Here is a 26074-nt window from a genome sequence, read left to right on the forward strand (position 1 = left end):
TATTCATGTCGAAATCTCCATGTTTTTGTTTTTCCAGCTCTCTGTTTTCTCAGTTGTGCGCTTGTCATGACCCCCTGTGACCCAGATCTCAATCACTCTGCTTCCTGCTCCCGACTCTAACTGATAAGAGTCCCTAGGCGATCCTGAAAATGTTGTGTAACATTTTTTACACCTTGAAAACCATGTCTAACACTGTTCAACACCTGGCAATGACCACTGAGGTGTTCTCTTTTTTAGTGGGTGTAGGTAAAATGTTACCCAACCAGAACAAATATATAAAAAACCAGTGAATCTCCCAGTACAGCTACTCTAAAGTGTATTTACAGATAGTAGGTGGTTTTACTAAGGTTTATCTCTCCCATTTCCACGGACTTGACTTTCACTAGACAAAGGATCGAAGATTATTCATTGTTAGCGACATTAGGAGCGAGACTCCTGCTGTGGTTTACTTTGTTTTGGGCAGGGTATTATTTTCTTCTTCTAAATTAGTGTTCTAGTGGAACAGTGCTAGTAACCACCTCTGGTTTTATTAATTTCTTTGGCTTTCTAAAACCCCGCAGGCCTTGTTACTCCCCGATGTTAGCCTCTTCCTTTGTAAGCCTTTTGCTTTTATTTGCTTGTAAAACATCCTTTTTGCATTTGAGCAAAAAACACTCTAACCTTACCAACAACATCCAGTTACAGGTTGCTACACCGAACAGTGCAGTATAGGGATGTCAAACTCATTTCACATTGTGGGGCCACATACAGCTCAGTTTAAGTGGATAAACATTTACAGGATAAATGTGTAAAATTGTTCTTGCAGTTCATTTTTCCAGACTGCCTTGTAATTCTAATCATAAAGTGTTCGTTCATTCACAGAAAAACAGACATTTCCATATCAGACAGTGTGAAAACAGGAATTTTTCCTGTCACTTAATTGTTAATCTGTTAGTTAATCACTTTGTTCTAATATGAATGCCAATGGGGGAGGAGGAGGGGGTCTTGATAAATAGGAAAAGCTTCAAAATCTATGAAAACACAACTAAAAGTTCAAAAATCAACACACTGCTTCACATTTTCCAAAGCCGCCCAGTGGGCTGGATTGGGGTCTTTGCTGTGCCAATTCAGGCCCCCCGGCCTTATGTTTGACACCCCTGGGGCAGTAGATCACTGGCGTTGAGTTTTGCTAACTGACTGGAAAGCCGCAGCAGCCGCAACATTCATGTGTTTTTTTGTTTTTCCTTCATTTGTTCAGAGGAGATATCTTGCCGACGAATGATTCCCCATCTAAACAGCTTTGAAGGGACGAACTGCGGTCCAACTGTAGCTGCCTCTGTGCACGTTTCCATCAACATGCTCGGATTTTAATAGACTGCTGTTTAAATCGATTATGCTGCGGTCTCCGCTCTATAAGGGTCTAACTTTCTGATCTGCAAACAACCCTCTCTTTCACTCTACCAAATAGAGGTTTTGAAATGGTTTGCCCCAAACTAAATATCTGACTTGCACTGTCACAGGAGAAGCGGTTTGGACGCCGCTCCTCTACCATTACAGCCACTGCGCTTTTCTAACAACAATAGAGTGCTCTTTGTTTGGCTGGCTCAGTGTCTTGAATACAAATGCTGTCCTGGTTTTGAAAAGATGTTCACTTGATGTAACGCACCCTAGCTTTGTCTACTAGGAGTAGACATGTTTGGTTTGTGGAAACCTCCCTGCTGGGCATCGTACTGACCACATATAGGCTTTTAAAATTGAATTCAGTTTCGCTGGCGAATACTTTTCATGCCTCGTGAGAATTTTTTTTTCTGTTGTTGTTTTGTTTTGTTTTTTTTGCATTTTGACACCGCTGCAAAGTAAAAATATTTCTTTCATTGCCAGCGTCTGTTTTCGATTTCAATAAGTTCGCCATCTGGTATTAGTTGTTTATTGTCCAGAAAAATGTTCAGACGTTTGAATAATCACTGTAGTGTTAGAACAGTTAGCATGACCACATGATATTTACAAAGACCTACAAATGTGTGGCACTTCTAAATGATATATTTCTGAACAAGGTGTCCCAGTGTTGAGACAAAAGCAAAGTGTATACAGTTCAAAAGTAACAACAGCTGTTTTGTGATTTTCTTTGTCTACTGGTATTTAGTGGTAGACTTTATACCATGTGTCAGTTTTGCAGGTGAAGATCCCCTCCATGAAGGCCTCTGGTGGCATCCACTTAACTGGCAGCATGGCCCGGCCGCCCTTCCTGTAATAGCTGGCTCTGGAAAACAAAGAAAGAAAGGCAGGGTACATTTAGGCTGAGTTAAGAACAAATGGTAAATGCTAAAAGGCCACGAACTGAAATGTAAGTAAATTACGTGGCCCTGTGGAGGGAAATGAAAAATCTATTTAGCCACGCTCCAATAACCACATCAATCCATCTTAAATTATCATGCGTTTCTGCGTGGATAGGGTGCCACTGCAGATTTAGAGTAGCGTATATGAACCTGTAAATATCTCGTGCCATGCCAAAGTCTCCAATCTTAGCCACTCTGTCTGACCCAGGGCAGGTAAGGAGGCAATTTCTGGCAGCGATGTCTCTGAAAAACACAAAATCCTTTACATGATATATCTGTGCGATGACACGAAACAGAGAAGCTTGTTGTTACTTTGTCAAATTTGTTGCCGCAGAAAAAGTTCAGAACTGCGGTTTGCAATGAAGAAACGAAGGCCTTTGAAAAACCTTCAAATGCATGATTGATCGTGCTACAGAGTTTGCAAACGATTCTACACATTTTTCAAATTAAGAAAAGCAAATTGCTCAAAGACAAACTCAAACTGCAGTCAAAATGAAATAATAGTTGTTGATGTGTTTTTTTGTCGCATTGCAAGAGGTTTCGTTTAAAGCAACATATGCAGCATTACAGAATGTCTAATGAATCATTTTTATGCAGATTTCACCACAGCGTAGCTCTGCTAACACATTTCCTTTTGCTGTGGCTGAAAAACCACTTTGAGTTTGCACTTTTATGAGCTCTAAGCTGCGAAAACTGGGTGCGAATCCGAACCTGTGTATGAAGTGGTTCTCCTCCAGATAGCGACATCCACAGGCGATATCTCTGGCCATTCGCAGCAGATCCCGCATGGTGAGTGACGAGGTCTGGCCCTGGACATAGAACAGATCGGTTTAGTGTGCGACGTAAACAAACAGAGATTGTACAAACACACATGCAAAGGTGTAGTACAGACGCACCGCTCGTGGCCTGTTTCTTCTCAAAAAGCTCTTCATGTCTCCTCCGGTCATCAGCTCCAGCAGGATGAAGCGCGGCAGGATGTTCAGACTGACGCCAATGCAGCGCACGATGTTCTCATGGCTGAACTTGCTGCATGGACAGTTAACAACAGGGTGTTTTGTTTTGAAGGCTTGCACTTGTGTGTGTGTCTGTGTGTGCATAAGTTTCTTTCTAGCAGACACCATGCAACAAAGATGAGTTTGCCATCCTTAAATATACAGTCATGGTAACAAGAACGTACAATTGTAAGGTTTTAAGATTTAATAAAAAATAAAAACAATCTGGTCCTCGCGAGGTCTTAAAAATAATTTAAATAGAACCTCAAAAACCATTAGAACAACACATGTTAATGCAGTCATTGTTTATTTAACAAAAATTAAGCCAGAATGTAGAAGCAGAGTGTGAAAAATCACCCCATGATTCAACTCGCCAATCGTTGTGGAGGAATTCTTTCCTTTACAGTCTGGATGTTAAACTCGTTTACATCGTACAGCTCAGGTATGGATGCACGCATTTGTAAAAGTAGTTCTACGTGTGGTCAAATTGCTGCTTATTTGTGTGTGGATCGGAGCATGTGCTTGTGAATCTTAAAAAATTACACACAAATCCCTGTACACATCTGTAAATCTTAGTTTTGGTATATGAAGGAGTTCATGGTCAACTCCTTTGAATGACTGCAAGGTGCTGAGGTCCTGTGACTGCAAAACAAAACCTTTCCTAACCTTTCTTTAGTCTTAGTCTACAAAATGTAACTAAAACGTAGCTCTTGGATTTTTTGCTGTATTCTGAGCACTGGAGGGTCTGACCTTGAGCTGAATTTGCTGGGATGTCCACTCCTGGGAAGACTGGCAGCAGTTTGTGACTTAATTTTTCACATGCTGCTTCTGCATTTTGGCTTAAATTTTTCAAATAAATAATCACACTGTGTCATATTGTCATATCTTGCCTCTTTTTTAGTGTTTATTTTTTAAATCACAAAAAAATAAATTTCATTAATGATAAACTTATTATACAACCACAAAAAAGTTTCAATTTTCAATCAGCCAGAATACATGTATTTAAAACTGTCACTTCCTGACTGAAGGATGGACGTGTAAATAGAGTAGACTTTAACAAAACCACATGGGAAGTCATAATACTTTATTGATACCTAAGGAAAGTAGGTAAACTAATCACACCTGAACAGGGACTTGAACCCTGGACCCTCAGATTAAAAGTCTGATGCTCTACCGACTGAGCTACCCAGGCCCTAAAGAGCAATCACCGCTAGAAACCAATTAACGTCACACATTTTCCTGAGCTCAAACTATACCCCTGCAGACATGATTGTCTTTGAGGGACAATTATGTCATTGTTTTGATTTCTAATGAGTAAAGTTTCACATCTCCTAGTGTGTGAGCAAAAATATTTAGAAGCCACTCTCTGTGTGTTTGTGTGTGTGTGTAATGCACAAAGGAAGTGTATGGTTGATGTCTCGTGCACCTCATAATCAGTGCCTCCATCAGGAAATCCATTTCATCCTGCTCGGAGCAGATTTCTGGTAGAGTCTGCAGAATAGAAAGAGAATTTGAGTGCATGCTATTTTTAAGGGGAAATATAAATTTTTAGACCTAATCAGCAGAGCATTGTAAGCAGGTAACCCCATGCGGTGCTCTCTCAGCTTTTTTGCTTTTCCCTTTTAAACTGTGTGCCTTTTAAAGCATCTTATCCGGGGACGCTGAGCAAATCTGCATTTTTCTTTTTTAGTCATTTTGTGCTGCAGTCTTTGCACAACATAAGAAAAGCAAACAATCATTCTGTAAGTGAAAGCATCTCCATGACCTTTAGCTCTGAGAAGCAGAAGCACCACTTATGGGATTATAAGTACTGAACATACATGTGAGGTGTCATTGTTAAACATTTAAGTGCAAATATTTAAGAAAATATGAGCGGATGACCTTTATGGCCACCTGCATAGCACTGCCATCACCACTCATCCCCAGAACTTGACCTTCATAGACTTCACCAAAGGCACCATGACCAAGGGCCCTAAAGAGGAGAGAAAACACAACAAATGAAATGGCACATGTTTGGTTTAGAGCAGAACCTTAAACTGGCACTCTAACATTGAGTCCACTTGTGTCATACCTCAGTAGGGTGATGTTCTTGCGTGGCACTTCCTTCAGCTCACTGAACGAAGCAGCTTTGCCAGTGAAAAAGTAGTTTGGGTTGTAGTCCGTCATGATGGTGGAGGAACGGATTTTGCTCAGCTTATACTCGGGACTCTGAAGACGCCCCCTCACTGCATGCAGGTCGTTCTTTTTGCGGTACCACACTGCAGAAAAAGACGAGGCAGAGGGACAAACAAGCTTGTTATACCAAAGAGTCGACAAACCCTTGACAAAAATTATCATCAAACTTTAATCAGGACCCTACAAGTGCATGTAAGTGGCAGAAGGATCTTCCTGACCATCTGTCTGAATGTAGGAGCGGCAACACAAGGAGGGATCAAGCCACGTCTCGATAACTTTTTCAATCCCAAAACAACATTCTTAGTGAGAATAAAGTTATAAAAATATGGGAAAAAATGTTTCAAAGGGCTTCATTTTGTTCTTAAAGAATACTCCACCAATTCTGCATAGCACTTCTCCAACACTGGAGTTCTACCTCTTCAAACACCACCCTCAGTTTGGATCTGTAATTCACACGTTATGTTATGTTAGTAGCAGTTATTGAAGCCTCAAGCAGAGACGATGAGCTGCCTTCAGAAGTCAAGTGAGCTTGCTTCTTTCTAAAGCCACTAACCTAATTGACATGCATGTGGGATGGCCTCTCCTTGGTTACTGCTCCTATACTGTCTGTGCCAGTGAGTTTGGACTCACCCGCCATGGAGGCAGCCCATGTCCCCGATGCAGGTTGGTAGTCTGCCAGGGAGGGGGGGCGTTGCGTGCAGGTAAGAGGTGCCGTCGAGCCATCGCCCGGTGCAGATGCTAGGGACTCAGGAGTTGGGATAAGGGGAATTTTAAGGAGGAGAAGCAGGAGAAGGAGGAGGAAGAGGTGGGGGTGGAGGTGAAGGACATGGGGCACCCAGGGAACAGACTACCTCCCTGCATGGGGGAGAGCTCAAGTAAGGAGACACCATTAACCTGAAGCGTGTGTGTATGTTCATTGCCTTTTTTAAAAAATTACACAAGCTCCAGTAAAAACACCCCATCCTCCCCAAATATGTATTTTTTTAAAGCAGATGTTATAAAAATGAATGTCATCAGCCTTTGTTTAGGAACTGATTTATTTAAGAGCAAGTGCACACATTTACACACAATGCAGTTAGTGTTCCATTTTGCATATAGTGGCCCAGTATGCACCACTAGTAGCACTGCCTTATCTGCAATTATCGTCTGTCTGATTACACTCTGATAAGCTGATTGCGGGGTTGTATTTATGTTTAATTACACCGAGCTCAAACTTTCTTAAGGAAGAACTTCACAGCAGAAATGCAGACTGCAGTCTTTTATCCTAAAAGGACATTTATCTGATGAATAACTCGCCTCTTCCAGTTCTCACACGTCGCTTTTCACCAAGTCCGCCGCACTTTATCGACATATTCTCTCACTTCTGCTGACAGAAAACCAACCACATCCAACATCAATCGCCTATCTTTTAATGGTCAGCCATTAGCACTTACTGATAACAAGAAAAATAAAAACACTCCACTCCATCAGAGCACTGTTTCACTGCACTGTGTGCGTTAAGGGTGTCATTTAAAATGGGAGGATAAACGTTTCATGCTAAGCTATCATGAGATATAATGGATTCAAAGTTAAGAATAAAGCTTCTGGCGAAACAGAAATTTGAGAGGGGAGTGTGAAGGTGGAGGTCACCACATAAATTTTCAAATACCTTCCGCTTCAGGCTCGGCTGGAAAACGGACATTATTCTGCTCGGATTTCATTGCCAGGAGGTGAAATGTCCACATTACTCTTAAATCTGTAAGAGTTACTCCATATCGCTTTCCTTACAGGAGGTTTTTACATGCATTACTTCATTAAAAAGTCCCAACTGTTTGGTCATGCCTGGTTTTCTTGTCAGGCTGCGTTAAACCCCCAGGGAGCTGGGAGTGTAGCTGATATTCTGCAGGAAGTCAGCGCAGCGCCGATTCCTCCAGAGGCTCTGACACAAAGTTTACTCTCATCAAGTCGCGCTGTGGGAAAATAGCTGAGCTTTGCTTAATATTTGGCGCTTTCAGTGAGGTCATGAAAAGGACAACAGAGAGAGAGAGAAAGAGAACCTGCTATACACGCACACCTTTACAAAGCTCTTGTTAGAGGATTCCCTTCTCATAAAGTCTGCAGCACACAGTTGTCACAAAAGGTGACAAAGGTGCTCCGAGTGTTATTAGCTGTATAATCCCTCACTGTCCTACATTACTGGAAAATGACTCCACGTGTTGTTAAAACTGTATTCGTATAAAGTGTCTGGAGTTAATCAAACGAGATTTGGTATACAAAAGAAGGTACTTAACAGTATATTTTGCATAGCAGCCTTTGAGACCATGTTCATTGTCAAAATGTGGTTGTCTCAGAATCCCTCTCTTCTTTCTTGAGCTTCCTGTTTTAAGTGTGGTTGCTACAGAGTAGTTAAATTAAAGCAAAACAGTTAATGATTAATTCCCTAATTACTCCTATTTTAGCATTTTACAGCCTGCCTGACCATCTGATTGTCTCAAACCCGCAGCCAACAAGAGAAACTCTGGTAACCTTGTTCAGCAAACAAGCACCCACTTATTCTAATACTCCATATCATGGCACTTTGTGTGCATAGCATTTAACACTTTTAAAGATGAACAATTTCTGCTCTATCCTCTTATCACAGAGTCGATGCCCGTGGGTTCAGCTCAACTCGCGCTTGTCGCTGCGCGCTTCTCAAAATGACTAAAAGGCTAATCTCTTATCACAGTTCTTCATTTTCAAATACTGTTGTAATCTTCATGTCTGTATAATCACTTCTGTGTTTGTTTTTTTTGTTTTTTACAGACAATGAATTATAACAGCTGACATTTACCGCTACAGAAACCCACTCATACTGAAAGAAACTTTCTTGTTAAATGTCAACTCTTTCTGCTTGTGCTTTTTTTATAATCAGCAAATTTTTTTTAGAATGAATTCATGCAGCGAGACGCTTACAGCACGTCTCGAAAATGTTCATGCTTCCACGAGAGCAATCGTTCCACTGCAGGCACTGAATACAGCATATAAACAATACGGTATTTAACAGTCACCGCTTTATCGCCTCTCATCAGCAAAATAGTCCTGTTTCACCTATTTATACTGTATATACATACAGCCAGAGAAAAGAGAGCGTTACCTGGAATGAGTGCTTGTAATGAGTGTTCATACTGTGCTCACTGTCAGCGTCTAATAATTCACAACCATATCTTTGCCATCGCTCCTTTAGTCATCTTCCGCACAGCCAGCGAACGGCATTTAAACCAACATTTATCAAAGTTGTTTCTGTTGTTAGTAACATCTGGAAGCATGTGCGTGTCCCAGCTGTGCTCACAGCCGGTGGAAGGTGGAGGGCACAGACTGCGCACAGAACTGGAGGAGTCTCTTACTGAGGATGACGCCGGCGCAGACCAGCGCAAAGCCGCTGGCGACGGTGGAGACCACAACAGCCAGGATCAGGGATGTCGGCATCGGGCCCGGTGGAGTCGGGCCTTGATGAGCCGCTGGAGGGGTGGAGCAGAGATTGTCAATTAGTGTTTGTTAGCTGCTTAGTTGGGAAAGAATTGTGAGGGATTCAAAGTGTCACCTGACATTAAAACAAAACATCTGACATATCATGGCTCACAAGTAAAAGCAGGAGGGTTTGCTGGGTTTTACAGACATACTTAGAGGCCTAGAACATGTAACGTTGTCAATGTCCAGGACTTCATCATCATCATCACAGAGACAGAGGATGAGGTGAGTATCTGCTTCTCGTTTGCAGCTCTGCGTCTGACAGTGGCTGCAGTTCAGCTGCACCTTGATCTCGCACTCACCGTGACTTTCCATTGCTAGAAAGAAGACAGGAAATAAACACAAACATGAAAAGGAAAACTATTTGTTAGAGAGTGAGGGGATCAAATCAACACACATTTAGCTCTGCAGCCCATTCGTCTGTGCCATAGAGGGAAAAAGACATCTGTGGCACAGAGAAACAAGCTTTAGTATAGCAGGTTTTGGCTATAAAATGAAAGCCACACTGCTCCTTTGTTGCCCTGTAAATTCCAACTAAGATAAGATAACCTTTATTAGTCCCACACGTGGGAAATTTGTTAGAAATTTGTTTGTGGCTAGACCACCAAACTAAAAGGTAATCCTTAAACAAAAACTCCCACAAAATAGAGTACATAAAACTGTGTTTTTTAAATGAAAGCACAATTACGACAAATTAAAGAATAAATAGATGGAGATGATCCAGATAGTACTTTGGTCTTTCCATGACACTATAAAATCAGGCTTGTTATTGTCCTAACACATTACATGTCAAGAACATCTTGTGCTTGTGATCAAATAGCTTTTTAATACATTCATAACCCCCACCTCTCTCCCTTTCCAAAAGAAGTGGGACACTCTGTAAAATTCTGCAACTACAGCAGTTGGTCGTCCTGGTTCCCAAACTTTTACAGAGTGTTTAAAGAGTGTTAAATGATGAGATGATGCAACAAAGTGGTAAACGTGTTGCTGGCCTCAAATTCAAAATGAGCACATAAAATAAAAACAAAAGGAAGACAATTTCTCAACATTTGATGGGTTGCCTTGGTGAGTTATATCCCATGGTCCTGGCTCTCCAACCAGTTATCTTCAGTTTGTGTTGGACTTATTATCCCTTTCTTTGGAATTAGAAGATTTTCATGTTCTAGTTCTTGATTAATGACTCTTGACTTTAGTATTCTTTGGTGCCCGTGAATTTTTTTATTTATATTTCTTCTTCTTGGTTCTTGTTCAATTATGTTAGCTCCCTTTTTGTGTCTGTCCTAGTCGTGTCTCTCTTTGGCCTGTCTCTGTGGTTGTCTGGTCGAGTTCCCGTAATCATCACTAATCTATGTGTTTCGTCTTTTTGGGTCCCCATTGTGACATGGCTCGACGTCTGCTCCTTGTGTCAAGTTAGCATGTCTTAGTCTGGTTCTCAGTATGTGTGTTAGTTCCTATTTTATTTTGATAGTCGTGTTGTGTGCGTCATGTACAGTTTTTCTTCCCCTGTCTTGTTTGTTAGATTCTGTTCAGCTGTGCTTCCAGGTGTGTCCACTCTCCTCTTGTGTCTATAACATCTGCATCTCCCTCTGTTCTTTGTTGTCCTCTCCCTCTTGGTGTGTGAGTTTCTGTTGGTCTCATTTGCCTCTTGTTAGTTTATGCTTATCCTGCTCTGTTTTTCTTTCTGTTTACCTTGCCTGTTATCAGCTAAATAAAACTGATTTTGAGTTTATTTCTGTCTGCTGAACCCTGCGTTCAGTCCACTTTCTGCCACATGCCTGTTCCTTTTACAGAAAATGATTTCCCGTTGTAATACATTCTGGTTTTCTGTTTTGTTTTAAACACATATTTTTATATTATCAGTGCATGTGTACACTACACCATCTACATATATGGTGGATATGAAAATGACATGATGTTACACAGTGTCTGAAAATCTCCTGGTAAACAGGTGCTAAAGCTGCCTACAAAAGTCAGACAAACATTGGTAAAAGTGTGTCCCACTGCTGCTGAAGTGTGTTGCTGGCATTAATATGTTACATTAAGTTAAATATTATATATATATATATAATTTGAAACTAATAAAGGATTTTAATTATTGGAAAACAATTACTGCAAATTTATGCATACAGTACAGCAGAGCTGCATTTTTTAATGTTCTTTCTATAATTAGTTTAATTGATAAACGATATTGTGACGTAGGAAGAGCCTCGTTGTTTTAATGATGCAGTTTTCTAACAGGAAGAAGAATAGGGCTTCTCCATGTGTCCTCGATTTATTAAACTCATTCTTCAATTAAAGCGAGAGATCATTTAACTACATCACAGAGAAAAATGCCTTTGCCTTGAAATTTAATTATTATAATAATCTCTCTCTTTTTCCCCCCTGATCATGCTTTGAATGTGTTTCATGTTGCAGACCCCGACATTGTGTTTTAAAGTGGCATGGCACATTGCATAAACAACAAAGTCTTTCACATGAGAATGGAGGCCTGTCTGTTGGCGCCGACGGCAACAGGCTGCATGACGCTGTGAATTAGCCACTTTCCTGTTCCTCCCACTGAATAATGAGAATCAGATGGGCTGTTAGTTTCAATAAAAATAGGAAAAAAAAATAAGCCCATACATTCATGAGAATGCTTCTATTCCTAAATGTTCAGATAATCTGATACAACAGATAGAAAAGCAATTAACACACAAACACATTTTCTTGCACACCTTTCTGAGGACTTGTCCTTGATATAGTGCATTCCCTAGTTAGTCCCCTAGTCTAAACTAAACCATCTCATCACGACTGATTGCCCAACCCTAACCCAAACAGCCACTTCTGCTTGTGGGATCCAGCATTTTTGGTCCTCACAAAGCTGCTGAACCCTGCATGTATTGTGGTCTCCTGGATTTGTGACCCCACAAATATAGTTCAAAGCACATTCAGACAAAAGCACACTGAGAGACATTGACTGGTTTATCTGTTAGGAGTATTACATGAACCGGAGGATTCGTCATTTGAGATTCACATCGCTGTCACAAAAACACAATGCATGGTGCTACCTTAAACCTACACACACTGAGCCTGCAGTTTGTAGCCTTATTTATGGCATTACACACTAATCACACACTAATCAGGCAATGACCTCTGTTCGCTGATGACTTTTTGGTAAATATCTGAGCGCACGCAGAGATTTTCATTACAGAGTTGTGTCTGTTTTTAATACAGTGTCGCCCGGGGGCCCAGCGAGCACAGCGAGTCGGTGTTGGTTTGGCCTTTTTCACAATGTACATAGATATTATTAAACCGTTTAACAATGAACTCATGAGAGTGGGAATTTCCTGTTACTAGCTTTTTTTTAAACAAACTTTTACTTTAGCTCTGTTGTTTTCCATTCTACTTTGCTGGAGTCTTCCTCTTAACTCTAGCATGATCACACAATTTTAAACCTATGCCAAGGTGCTACATGCTTTCAGCTGCATCTCATTGGCTTTATTAGCTGATGAAGTATGAAGCACTTGGTCTTTCTTGCTTTACTCTATTTAGTACTTCAATAAGCACTCTGATCTAATCTTGTAGCTGTACAAAACGTTTTAGCTCATCATCCAGTTATAACCTTCTGAAAAATATTCAGTAGCATCTCAAGGTTTTCATCTGGGAATGGTATTTGCTCTTTTGCATCCTGTATCCTCCGCTAATCTCTTAAAACCTCTCGTTATAAAGATGCAGGCGTAGGGTGCCACGCTCAGTCTCACCTGCCAGAGGCTGCAGAAAAATCTCTCCCATCGGGTGAATAAATGAAATTCCATTCTGACCATCAGCTGTGATGTCATCTGTTAATGCAGCATCGCCTCCTGTCAAAAACAAACCAACAAAAATAATAGTAATAACTTTAACTCTCTTGTCTAAACGACTCTATATTGACTCTCTGAAGTGTGATTATCAAGGCAGAAAATACCTTAATCCTAACTTAAATGTAGTTCTTAACACTGCTTGCAGCAGTGGGAAATTTTACATGAATGTTACACTAAAAATGAAGAACAGATTGCTGGTGCAGAAGTAGTGAATCAAGCTGAGCAGTATTTTCAGCAGACCGCAGTCAAAATAACCCACAATCAGCTGATACTCCTCTATGCATTCAGTCATCGAACCTCACAAAGAAGTTCAATGACTGAATGCATTTGCTTTAGCCTCCCAACAGTTTTTGCTCTCTTGCATGTCCCTCTGAAACCCTGTCAGCTCTGAGTTATAAATGTTAATCTGCAGAGTAGAGTTCTACACAAAGGACAATGAAGATGAGCTGCCAGGAAGAAGAGGAGAGAAAAGGAAGTCCATAGAGTAGATTCATGGATGTAGCGAAGGAGCACATGCAGAGGGTTGGAGTGAGAGAGAACAAAGGGGAGAGAGTGAGATAGAGGCAAAAAGTGCTTTGTGGCAACCACTACATGGAGTCTGAAGAAGAACAAGAAGTACAGGAGTAGGGTAGTAGTACCAAGTAGCTGGAGTGCTGACTAAAAATTTAGTCTGGGTTGAAATAACAATATGATGACAAAATACGGTTACCTCTGTATCCTCCTCCACCTCCTCCAGCTGTGCACGCACCGCCTCCTCCTCCAAACCCTCCGAAGGTCGACCAGCTGAGCTTAGACAGCGCCAGGGGGCATGAAGATCCCCCCTCGGCACCTTCCACCAGGGATCTGCCAGCCATCAGGTGAGAACTTGAACTATCTTTCCAGCCGCCACCTCCACCTTTAAGAGGAACAAAAAAAAGTCATTCACTGTTACAAGAGCTACTTTGGGAGCATTGCGCAAGGTTGTAAAACACGGTTCCTGTGTTTGATGTTTGCTGCAGTGAAAAAACTGACCGACTGAGAACAACGAAAAATGAGTTGCGATTAAAATTAGTTTAATAAGGGTTCATAAAATAACCTGAAGGCTTACACTGTTGCTGTAATGTGAGCGAGGCAGCTTTGATTTTAAAAGGGTACTCGAGAGATTTCGAAATTATACACAGGCCAAGTATCCTGACTTTTAGGCCCCGGTGTGGCTCAAGATCCAAAAACAGGCTTTCTGTCATAACTTTGCATTTACCAAACCCAAATCAGGTTGTATGGCTGATATCTTTTAAGCAGCTTTTTCAGACTTGACAAGGGTCCCTAAAGAGTAACTATTTTCACACTTCATGACTACTAAATTAATGTTTTTATGTTCTGCTCAGGTTACACTGAGATTCTTTGCAGTCTGGTTATAAGCACAGACAGTCATCAGTGAGGCTTTATGGAGTATCTACAGCCACCAATGTGTGTAGTGTCTGCTGTGAGCTTGTCTCCGCTGTCACAAATTAGGCCCTACTTTCGACTGGTGATTCAGCATATTGAATCAGCGGTGGAGGCAATCAGTGAGAGAGCTGTCTGTCTGTTAAGCCAGAAGGCACACTTTAAAGACAAATAAGTTCAGTCTTGTTTAGACTAGAATTGAGAAGGTCAGAGCACATCCAGTCGGATGTGGAGTGTATCAAATATAGAAACGAGGGAGAAATTTTAGCACAGGGCTTTTGATTTTTCCGACAGTTTTTTGTTCTGTTGTTGTGTTTCTTTGTTTCCATTCACAGGCAGCTGGTGGGTGGACAAAGGGTCAAGAGTAAAGCGTCAGCTATTCGGTCGCCATAAAAAATGTTAAAACTGAAAGGAGATTTTCCGCCCATCCACTTGGAGGCTGATGTCAGATACAGCAACAATGTAGCTATATTGTAGCTTTGTTTTGGGCATGAATTTAACCTTTGACTGCACCAAAGTGAACTGATGAATACAGAGACACCTCGCAATGAATAATAAGAGTTAATGGGTTCAACCATCAGTCGATCAACAGCTCTAATCTACAATGACGGGCAGATATAAGCAGATATACAAACAACATATCAAAGGCAGACAAGCTCCACTGAAAGATGTTCCTCTGCCCTTCAGAGGTCTTTGATCAGTGATAATATACTGTATATGTACGGCTTGTCTCATGTGGTGGCAGGATGACCACTTTAAACATCAGCACACATGCAAACACGCAGTTCGCAGAAAGCGCGCGTAAACAGAAAGACCTCATCTGCTCAGTACTTCGAGCTGCAAACTTGCCCTGACACGCAGATCTTTATCTAAACAGTCTCTCAGAGGTTTCAATAAGATGAGTTGATAAACAGTTCTCGTTGAGACTCGGCTGGTCAGAAGGGATTTACTGAGAATGTTCCAGCGAAAGAAGTGAATTCCAGATACATCCCATTATCCACAGGCCAAACACATGCATGCCAACCTGCGCCACCCTGTGTGTGTGAGAATACAGAACAAATAAATCCTCTCATATCTCCAGCTACCTTTTGGACAAATGAAATGCGCGCTTCGGTATCAGACGACACTGAATTCAGTCAGAACAACGTTTTCTCATCCAAAGTTTACAGCATGTTCTTTATAAGAAAATTAAACTTTTCTTTGAACATAAAGTGTAAAGGGTAATTTGTAACCAAAAAGAAAAAATACCCACAATTGCAGCTTTTAAAGTTAGGCAAGAAAGTATCTGGACAATGAAACAATTTTTGTAATTTTGCTTTTGTGCACCTCCACAGTGGATTCTGAATCAAACAATCAAGATGTAATTGAAGTGCAGACTTTCAGCTTTAAATGAAGGGGTTTAAAAAAAGTGCTGCATTGACTAGGAAAACATAAAAGGACAAACTAAGACAAGTTTACATATGAGGACTGTTTTCAATACATGGATGAAGTTCCTTTCCTTTTGCACACTTACAAAAGACATGTTATTGCTCCAAAAATGTATGGATCTAACTTTATATTAAATTTCATGCACTGTTTTCTGTAATAAATTTTTGTGTGTGCTGCTGAGTAAAAAAACCTATAATGCAACAACCAATAGCATACCATCTAACTAATTCTATTGAATCTAGTTTTTAATAGGGAAAAATGCCAGGAACACTGATTCTGGAAAGCTGTTTCATTCTTTTAAATAATTGAATAGAAGATTGAATACTGTGGGCACAATAACAGTAACTTCATTTTCCTCAGTTATGCAAGGGTGGACGGAGTCATCTTAAAGTCAGACATCTCAAGATTTGAACACATCAAAGTGAAATTATTTAGTGATGAGTGACCTTTGTGGCCTGTATTGAACAAAGACTCACCCCTTATTAATTTAGTTTTTGCTAGGAAAATAACAAAATATTTGTAGTTGTTCATTGGAAACACATTATAGAGCAAATAGTTTGTACAATTATAATGAATTTGAAGGCAAATGTTTGGTACGACCACCTTTATTCGTTGACACAGAACTCTTTCGGGCTGCTTTCTTGTAATTTCCCCGGGCTCCTTGAAGGACATTCAAAGCTCTTCTTTGGATGTTGGATGGTTTTTGTTGCATTCACTGTCAAGATGAGCCCACACTGCTTCAATAATGTTGAGGTCTCAGCTCTGGGGGGGCGAATCCATCACTGATAGTCATCGATTGTGTGTTTTTCTACCCCGGTATGCTTTTACTGAATTTACAGGGTATTTGGGATCAATGTCATGTTAAAAAATGAAGCCACTGCCAATCAGATGCTTTCCAGATGGTATCGGATGATCAAGATGTGATGGTACTTTCCTATTTTTGTAATTCCGCCAAAACCTCCACTGTGTTTCACAGATGGCTGTAGAAAGTTAATGTTGTACCTCACTCAATGGTTCGAGCCAAAAATGTAAAATTCGGATTCATTATTCTATTTGACGTTTTGCCACTGATTTTCAGTCCAGTTCTTGTGTAATGTCGCATACCTCAGCTGTTTCTCTGTCCTTCCCTTCCTTAAGAATGGCTTCTTCATAGCCACCCTTCCACTGAGACCATTTCTGATGAGCCTTCAGTGAACGGTAGATGACTCAACAGAGGGGTACTTTTGGCATTTTTTATAGATTCAACTAAAATAGCAGAAAAAAATTCTGAGTTTTTGCAACAGGACGCTAGCAACAAAGAGCTTATATTACACTACCTGCTGCACCAGTTCGGCCGTTGCTACTGGGAGCTTCGGTGCTGTTTTCATACTGCTCCAGTGGTATGTTGTCCAGACTGGACTCAGGGTCCTCCAGGTAGGCATTTCCTCCTCCACCAGCTGCGATCAGCAAGGGAACCAGCTCTCCACCCTCCTTCTGAAAAGACCACGCACGAGTAAATCTTTCAATTTCATTTATTTAAATGATGATGAACACTTTATATAAGCTACAGAACAACTTTAGAAGTCCCGATGGTACAATAGATAAGAGCGATCATAAAAAAGTGAACCTCGTGCTAAAGTTCCATGCTGCATGCAGATATAATCTATATTTAAATCTATGGATTAAAGAATGAAACACTGCTGAATCATTTCAAATGTTTATGTGCCACAGTGCTGTATCTTAACAATGCTATGCACACAAACCCAGAGAAAATGCACACGGTTCTGAAACAACTCAAAGTGTCTTCTGCTACCTTAAAGACGTACGTTGCTCCCCCTCCTCCGCCTCCTCCTCCAGCCCACTCTACACCAGCCTGCAGCTTGAGGTTGTCTTCAATCACAGATGACTCTCCGAGGCAGATCTTTTGGGTGTGAGGATTTCTCTAAAACATGTGGAAGATGGAAAATCAAGCTCCACAAGATTTAAAAAAAAAAGAAAAATAAAAGTTGCAGAAACATGAACCTGGCATTAAAAAAGGAAAATCAGAATTTAGGTCGCCGTCTCGTCTCTCCTCTCTAAGACATCCCACTGGGAAATCGCGCACATCAACAAATCCTTCCAGCCTGTTCTCACCCTCACTATACTCACCCCTGGGCATGCGTCCTCTCCCTGGTGTCCCACCAAGATGTAAAGCATATCTCCTTTTTCCAGAGGAAAGATGGCAGAAATAAAGACCCCATGGTTGCGTTTGTTGTGGTTTTTGGCTCCTTTTCCTCCTGCAGCCCCATAAGCAGAGATCCTGGGAGAGGATCATTGCAACAGAAGGAGATTTAATCCTTGGTCTTAAATGAAGTGCTTTTAGGCTTAGCCACGCACTATATACCATAATGGATAGCAAATACCGCATTACACTTGAGCAAACGGCTGCAGATGTCTGTCGTAAAATGTGGATTATGAAATAGTTACCAGTGGTCCTAATAAGATTTCTTTTTACAAACTCACATCGTGTTAATGTGGCGAGCAATTACATGTGTGTATGATTTCACTTTCTGCAAATCCTGCGATTAATCCGGCTACTTTTGCCTCATCTCATGCCGTAATCACGATAATGAGGTTGTTTGGCTGGCCGTGCAAAGACAATAGAAACGCTTGAGGTTTTTTATCTGGCAGGTGAACAAGGCCAAAACAGTTTAACACAGAACACAAAATCCCACCTCTAAACTGACACACAGCTCTCTAAATCACACGAGGAGGCATTTGAATAAATGCAGCCTTTTCAGTGACTGAGCTCTTAAAAACAGCTCAAGTATGAATGATATCTGGAGTTAGACTTCCAAAATCCTCTCTTACAGCAATGGCTGTTTTACAAACCAAGAAAGGCATTTTTTTGTTTTTGTTAATGTTAACAAATCCCCTGAAAAGATTTAAACCGGTAGTGCATTTTTGATGCTTTATGATTTCCCTGCACCACCTGTGCCTCCACATCCCAAGCGCATTCATCTTCAAAACAAATAAATATAGAGCTTCATTTTTCTGTTGTCTCTAACACACATTCGCGACTGGAAATACCAAGACACATGGAAGATGTCTGCCTTGGTGCACCGGCCACAGCATTTAAAGATGCAGAAACATGACTTTGACTTCCTTTTTTTTAAAGGGCAAGAGAAACATGATAGAAGGCTGGTGGTAGAGTAAGTCACAAGCTTGTCAGCTGGAGACTTTGTGTTTTTCCCTTTTCTTTAAACGTTCAATATTTTTAGCGATGGATTTGCTGCACTTGGGAGTACTTACACTAGTGTGTGCAGAACTGAATCAAAAATAAGCTCCGGTGCTCGAGTTTGCAATAACATAAATGTCAATCCTCCAGCTCGCTGATGTAGTCATTTTGGATAACAATCTTTCTCCACTGAGCAGAGTTATGAAGTTCTACGGAGCTGTTAGTGAGATAAAATCAACGCAGGCTTTTCAGAGGATTTGTGGCAAAAAGGGGGAAAATACAACCAAAGTCCACTGTTTACAAAAAGCTGTACATGTTCCCTGGCTCGGTATCACTGACCACTTACAGGTATCTGTTAGTAGCAGGCACCTTCCACATCTGAACTCCTTTTAAGTGTCCCTCCTTCCCCACAGTAACGTTGATATTTTTGTTCCTGTAAGTGCTGTCACACTGGGCTTGGGTTGGGCCCTGTGGTCCACTGGCACCGCATGATGTAAACCACCAAGTCATCAGAGAAACCTCTACAAAAGGCAATAGAGGGGGAAAACAATACTGCTTTTAGTTGTTTAATAAGCTGTGAAAACTACGACCATTTTCACATTGTGATGTGGAGGGGAAAAAAGTACCGAAAGCATGAAAATCAGTAAACAGCTGAGATAAGATACACAGTGAAGAACAGACGCATACATATGGCACATCTACAAGAGTCACGGGTAATTGCATTAAGGAGCTGGCATGTGATTGCCGAACACAGGCTGGATTAAAAGCTTCTGGTTAGCTGTGATGAGTGAACAATTGACCACCTGGTGTGCAAATTGTGCAAACAGAATGGATTAAAGATGACACAGTAGACTGGGACACTTCAGAAATTCACACACTACACAAGATAACTGCTGGAGCTGTGCACTACCTGAGGCCGAAGGCTCCGGAAGGGGGCTTAAGAAATCTTCAAAGTCAGTCGCGGGCAGCAGAAAGTTGAGATCTGATGGAGGGGAGGGGAAGCCAGAGTAAAGGTAAAGGCAGGGGAAGAAAAAAAGAGAGAGGAGGCACAGTCACTCATCTGGATTTCACTTGATTATGAACTATATTTAGAATGAAAGTGGCACAGATTTCCTGAGAGCAGGGCTACATCATGAAAACCTTTCTATCTTGGCAGTGTTTACCGACTGTGGAGTGTACAGACACGGGGATTTTTGTCCGTTTATTGGTGGTAAAGGTTGTACGCTCCTCATTGCCAAGCCCTTAGGCAACAAGAGCCGTTAAGGTCTTATAACCCTCTCGAACACAACAAGATCCCCGCATAGAGTGAGATCATAAATGTGATGGGCAGACTCATTATTCTGAATTATTGCTTTCTAAAATTACTCTAGAAACCTGATTTAACCCCGATGTCAGTTAGAAAATGTTCCGTCCTCGCCCAGCTGGAGAAGCACAACACACATGCACAATTGCGCCTCCCTGGAGGCTTCAAACCATATTTCCCCTAAATCCCGCCGAAACAAAAACAGACCTTTTCATGTCTTTGTTATTAGCGTAGCACCATAGTGGCTTGTAAAAGTCTGCTCTCTACTTTGAGAATTAAAAGCTGAAGTGCAACAACACGGGAGCAGGAATGTTGGCACACACTGCTGTCGTACTGCGGCGCTACATTTGCAGCAAATCATTAAACGTCGGTTACCCACATGTCTCAGCCAATCAACTAAACGGGGCATCAAACGAATAGCTGAGGACCGCTGTGGTGCTGAACAAAACACAGCAGTTGGGGAGGTCTCTCTGTGCTCCTCCCCAGCTCAGCCGCAGTTTGATTTCATAAAGTGCACAGATCATTATGAAAGCAAAGACTAAATATGCGGTAAAGCAAGACAAATGTGTGTTTTAGCCCTTGAGAACTTATTTAAAAATCTGTATTGGCTTTACTTAATGGTTGTGTGATCTTAGCTTACCTGACTGGAAGCAGGCTGCTCCAAGTGCAATGTCATCTAGAGCAATGTCAGCATTGGAGCCTTGTCCCCACACAGCTGTCACTTTAATACGAAACCTGGAGCAATCAGAGAATTACCGTAGTCTTTTCTTATGAGAAAGCAGCGGGAGTTCAATCCCAGTGAGTGTACTTAAACTTTTCAGAGTAAAGTAGGAGTGAAATCTCCTTTATTGTGAGCACTAAATCTGATTACACATTTTTTAGATGAAAGGAGCAATTTCCCTTTACTTATCACTGACCTAAAGCATGTACTCATCCCTGAGCTCCACTATCACTGACAGGGGGAGAAAATGAAGCTTTATGGAGCTCCATGGGAAAAAGAGGTGAGTAAACCTCAAAGACACATCATCCCTTTAACACACGAGAGATCAGCCTTTATTCTTTCATTCCTCCCCCTGTTTGTTTTCCTCTTATGTACCCGTGATGAAGGTCAGTCAGTTCCAGGGCAACCGGTTCCCAGTTATCTTCGGCTTGACCATTCCTCTCCCAGACCGGTACCGCGTCCACAGTCCCGTTTTCCTCTATAGCCACTTGCAACGAGCCATTAAAATGACCACGCAGGTACAGAGAGAAATGCATCTACACAAACAGAGATGAGGATCATTAAGATTTTTGGTGAGATATTTAATATGATTTGAACTCCCCCACATAGACACAGACAAGACAAACAAACATGCTTAAATTAAATAATTCAACTACTACGTCAGGCGAGTAACTGACCTGGCAAGCAACAGAAGAGACTGGACGAGGGAATGCAGAGCTCTGAATGGACGCTTCTTTAAGTGAATTACTCTCTCTGACTGGGAGAAACAAGAAGTGCCCTAGGGGAAGACAATAAATGTGACACATTCACCAGGTTATGTGATTTAGCTAGTTAGTTAGTTAGATTTTTGAGCCAAACCCACATCAATCTTTCTTATTGATCAACATAAACCAGCAGCTTATAAAAGTAATGACTTTTATGGCGACGCAAATTGGCCATAGATGCGAGGTAGATAAAGTACTTAAAGCTGAAAGAATAAAGTGCTGTATGAATGTGCGGTTAAAATGTGACTTGTAGACTAAAGCGCATTGAGGTTAACAGAGCTGTAAATGTAATGCAATGCTCTGCTAGTCACAATGAACGCCGGACACTAATTTGCTTGCTAAATGACTTGTGTACAGCCACAAGATGGTCAGCTGACATTTCAGTCAACCTCTAGATGTTTGCTATAGAGCATATTAACTACCAGTTACAATTACATCTTTTATTTCAAGGCAGTATTGCCTGCTGGCAATCCTGCTTTCATCCTCTTTCGACATGCAAAAAAACCTCATGTGCAGTGTTTTACATTTGCCTGACAAACGAAAGCTCCACAGTTCAATCCTGGGAAGAAACTTACACCCATTGGGGTTGCTTCAAGAGCATCCAGCGTAAAAATGTTGCCAGATCAAATACATGGCGCTACCTGCTGTGGCAAGCCCTCGTGAATAAGGAAGTAGCACCTGTCAGGTCTTTCTGACAAGCGCTACATATGCTTTAAAGTTACATTGCTAACTAGAAATTACCTGACAATGCTTCTCAGTCAATGCAGCAATAGCGGTTTTATTGTTTTTACTTACTGAACATCAAAACAAGCATTCTCGTCGTATTAAAAAAGAGTAAATGCAAAAATCCTGTTTGCAACAAAGGAAAATTAAGAAGTTTTGACACAAGGAAATGTGAGCTTCAAAAACAAATGAGGGTATTTTCCCATCACTCCACACTGCAATAATTCATCGGAGCTGGAGGAGATTCACGAGAGGAACAGTAATTAAATTAGGGCATAATTCACATGTGTTGTGCACACACACGCACACACATTCACACACACACACATGCAGACACAAACCTTGTGTGTGCTGCAGAGCGAAACCCTGCATGTCTTTTCTCTTCATAAGCTCATCTCCTGCAACTCTCCACCAGCCAGAGTGCTGGTTGGACATAGACCAACCACATGAATCCCCGTCAAACGAACAGTATGAGCCAAAGGGGAGAGCATCTGGGAAGGAAGCAGATTATCATCATACTTCAAAAAGACAGAAACCACAGCTGCTAAAAAGTCCATCTCCTACCCCGGATTCCTCGTCTTTCAGACAAGAATTATATTTTGAAAGAAATCATCCGAGCACAAATTATACGGAGGATGTTTTTCTTCACGCGAAAGTCGTGTGTGTATTTTCTTCTGTCACTCTCCACACTTTGCACTACACGTGTACTGCGACACATTTCAGATCAGAGCACTGTGATTACTCCCAGACCTTTTAGGATGTGTTTTTTTCAGTTTCACCTTCAAAGTGAAAATGTTGTCCAACAACCCCAAAACATAGTGACTCTTATCAGTTTTGGGGGCTTGCAAATACTTCACTGGGTCAACATATACTGCTCAAAAAAATTACAGGAACGTTTTGAGAAGATGCCACATTGTTTGAAATGAAAATTATCATCTTACAGAGGGTTGAAATCACAGAAACCGTGAAAATCTAGATAAAAAAATGATGCAGCAGGCTTGTCCATTTTTCTGATATTCCACTACAGCAACTCAAGATATTACTTAGTAATTTGTATGGCCTACAGGTGCTTGTGTGCATGCCTGACATCCTAATGAGACGACTCATGGTGTCCTGGGGGATCTCCCATCAGATCTGGACCAGGGCATCACTGAGTTGCTGGAACAGTCTGAGGTGCACCATGAACTAATAGGAATCCACTGCAACAGCACAGGATCTGAGAGAAGGTGCTGTTGCCTAACCGGTCTGAGGTCTGTGTCTCCCTCCATGGATACGTTTCCCCAAACCATCACTGACCCACCACCAAACTGCTCGTGCTGAATGATGTTAAAGGCAGCTTAATGTTCTCCACAGGTCAACCTGCTCTCATCTATGAAAAGCACAGGGCAGCAATGGCCTTCAGGCCACCATCATGAAGTCTGTTTCTGATTGTTTGGTCAGAAGCATTCACACCAATAATCTTCTGGAAGTTACTTTGTAGCTCTGGCAGCGCTCAACCTCTTCTTTCTTGCATAAAGGAGCAGATACCATACTTGCCAACCTTGAGACCTCAGAATTAGGGAGACATTCAAAAGGGCTGTTGGGGGGGGGGGGGGGGGGGGGGTGTATACATATACAAATATATACAAAAAACTTGAATTTTACAATGTTTATTTATCGGATAAAATAAGTTAAATGTCACCGTTATTATTGTCCGGCCAGAAACAGCGGCGGTGTCCAAATTCAGAGGCTGTGTCCACCTGAGGACCCGGCCTTCGCGGTCTAAAGAAAGCCGGGCAGACCAGAAATGTTTAACCTGAGTAGCGAAAGGTTTGAAAACGATGTGCCAGGAGTTCGCTGTTCTCGGCGGCTCAGATATTTGAAGTTTTCACAGCTACATTCTCGCCTGAAAATATGTTAAAAGTTTATTTTGCGACCCAGAAAGAGTAATAAGAGTAATATTAAAACTAAGTAGCTGCAGTAGTAGTAGCCACTGTTGGAAACTGGAATTGGCTGAGCCAATCTGGGATATGGTTTTCAATTTTGTTGTCCGGGTGGAAAATTGGGAGAAATTTGGGAGAATGGTGGCTCCGGGAGATTTTCGGGAGGGGCACTGAAATTCGGGATTCTCCCGGAAAAATCGGGAGGGTTGGCATGTATGGCAGATACTGGTTGTCCTGGTGGATTAAAGCCTTTGTACGACCCCCTCCAGCTCTCCTAGAATAACTGTCTGTCTCCTGGAATTCCTCAATGCTCTTGAGCCTGTACTGGGAGATACCCTACCTGTGCAACCTCTGTAGGGTCCAGCTACCACCTCATGATACCAGTAGTGACACTGACCCTGGCCAAATGGAAAAACAATCAGAAAAGATGAGGAGGGGAAAATGCCAGTGACCTTCACCTGTAAAACCATTCCTGTTTTGTTGCCTGTTGTTAATTTCATTAATACCAGAGGAGCTGAAACTGATTAACGATCCCCCCCTGCTGCCTAACTGACCAGATCAATATCTCAGGAGTTTAACTGACTTGTTGCTGTGCTCTGATTAAAAAGCGTTCCTTCATTTGTGAAGTAATGTATTTTGCTGAAAAGCTAGGACATGAATCACTTGTTGCATAAATGCACAGCACACATGCAGACTATCCTTTGATAGTCTGCATGTGTGGGTTTAACCACAAATAATCAATTTAAAAGATATGTGTAGGCATATCTTTGAGCTTTTTAGGTACCTTGTGCTAAGGCTATTTTTATGCTATTGAAGCTTCCCCGACTCCACCTTTGTCCTTGATGCAGACGGGAGATCGGTGTAATTCTTCTCCTCTCACTCTAAGCATGCATTTAATTGCGAAAGAAGCCAGAGTACAGAGAGAGCTGTTTCCAGTTTTTGTGCTAAAATAGACAAAACATGTAAGCCACCTCTCTATAGAACCCACAGAGATTAAATTGATACCAATGTTTGCATATGAAAGTGGTTAAGACACCCGTGTGCTCGTTGAAGAAATTACATCTCCGCTGTGGCCTTTCCCCCCAGCGTTTCACAGCTCAAGTGCTCTAAATAACCCTGACTATATCGATTTTACTGACTGAAGCGTTTTGCCTTTTCAGTGTCTCGGAGAGTTTTTTCTTTGCACACAGTGATTGATGTTATAAAAAAGAGAAAGAGGTAACTTGTTAGACTGTGATGTAAGAGGAACTGAAAGGTAATGACTGATGCTTTCTTGTGCATGTTTTTTTTGATAGGATAATAAATCTGCAAGGGGTTTATCATATTATCTGAAATCTTTGATGTAGATAGAGAAGAGAGCTTTAAAAGAGAACAGCCAATTGAATTCCTGACACTACATTTTACTGCTAATTAGGAAAAAACACACTAGGCAGTGAAAACTTTAATGCAAATTATCCGAGGAAGAGAATCTGCACTCAGGTTTCAGACTTTAAACACCCCACATAATACTTATTCTCTACACTTTAAATTTATTGTGTAAAGGCCCTTGGCATGGAATAATCTTGTGCCTTTGGTGAAAGGATTAACAATTTATCATGGACTTAAATTTTATACAGCTAATGCAAATGGATTACAGCTTGCCAATAGCTCGCTGACTGCTTCAGGACTGCGCTACAGTACTCTGGCCTCATATAACTCCCGATGTGCACAACTGAAGCAGTCACACGTGTTTTCCTGCTCATAATGCTATCGCTCTAAGAATCGGTCAGATGGTGCAGACGAAATCGA

General features: G+C 41.4%; 1 protein-coding gene and 1 non-coding gene across 2 annotated transcripts in view; both read right to left on the reverse strand.

Moving 5' to 3' along the window:
• Positions 1-26074, reverse strand: part of ltk (leukocyte receptor tyrosine kinase) — a 62096-nt gene that overhangs the window by 4136 nt on the left and 31886 nt on the right. The window contains exons 7-26 of the mRNA XM_063499994.1: positions 22706-22855; positions 21555-21655; positions 21253-21413; positions 20797-20891; positions 19764-19835; positions 19200-19374; positions 17785-17935; positions 17450-17578; positions 16974-17130; positions 13517-13702; positions 12709-12807; positions 9121-9285; positions 8845-8958; positions 5379-5565; positions 5189-5279; positions 4734-4798; positions 3212-3341; positions 3027-3124; positions 2466-2558; positions 2138-2239 (exon numbers count right to left, since the gene is read on the reverse strand). Of these exons, the coding sequence (XP_063356064.1) occupies positions 2138-2239; positions 2466-2558; positions 3027-3124; positions 3212-3341; positions 4734-4798; positions 5189-5279; positions 5379-5565; positions 8845-8958; positions 9121-9285; positions 12709-12807; positions 13517-13702; positions 16974-17130; positions 17450-17578; positions 17785-17935; positions 19200-19374; positions 19764-19835; positions 20797-20891; positions 21253-21413; positions 21555-21655; positions 22706-22855 (2521 nt within the window). The remainder of the gene's footprint in view (positions 1-2137; positions 2240-2465; positions 2559-3026; positions 3125-3211; positions 3342-4733; positions 4799-5188; positions 5280-5378; positions 5566-8844; positions 8959-9120; positions 9286-12708; positions 12808-13516; positions 13703-16973; positions 17131-17449; positions 17579-17784; positions 17936-19199; positions 19375-19763; positions 19836-20796; positions 20892-21252; positions 21414-21554; positions 21656-22705; positions 22856-26074) is intronic.
• trnak-uuu (transfer RNA lysine (anticodon UUU)) lies at positions 4427-4499 on the reverse strand. The gene has a single exon. It is a non-coding gene; the product is annotated as a tRNA-Lys (tRNA).

Source organism: Pelmatolapia mariae, linkage group LG16_19 (genome assembly GCF_036321145.2).
Source record: "Pelmatolapia mariae isolate MD_Pm_ZW linkage group LG16_19, Pm_UMD_F_2, whole genome shotgun sequence".
Lineage (NCBI taxonomy): Eukaryota > Metazoa > Chordata > Actinopteri > Cichliformes > Cichlidae > Pelmatolapia > Pelmatolapia mariae.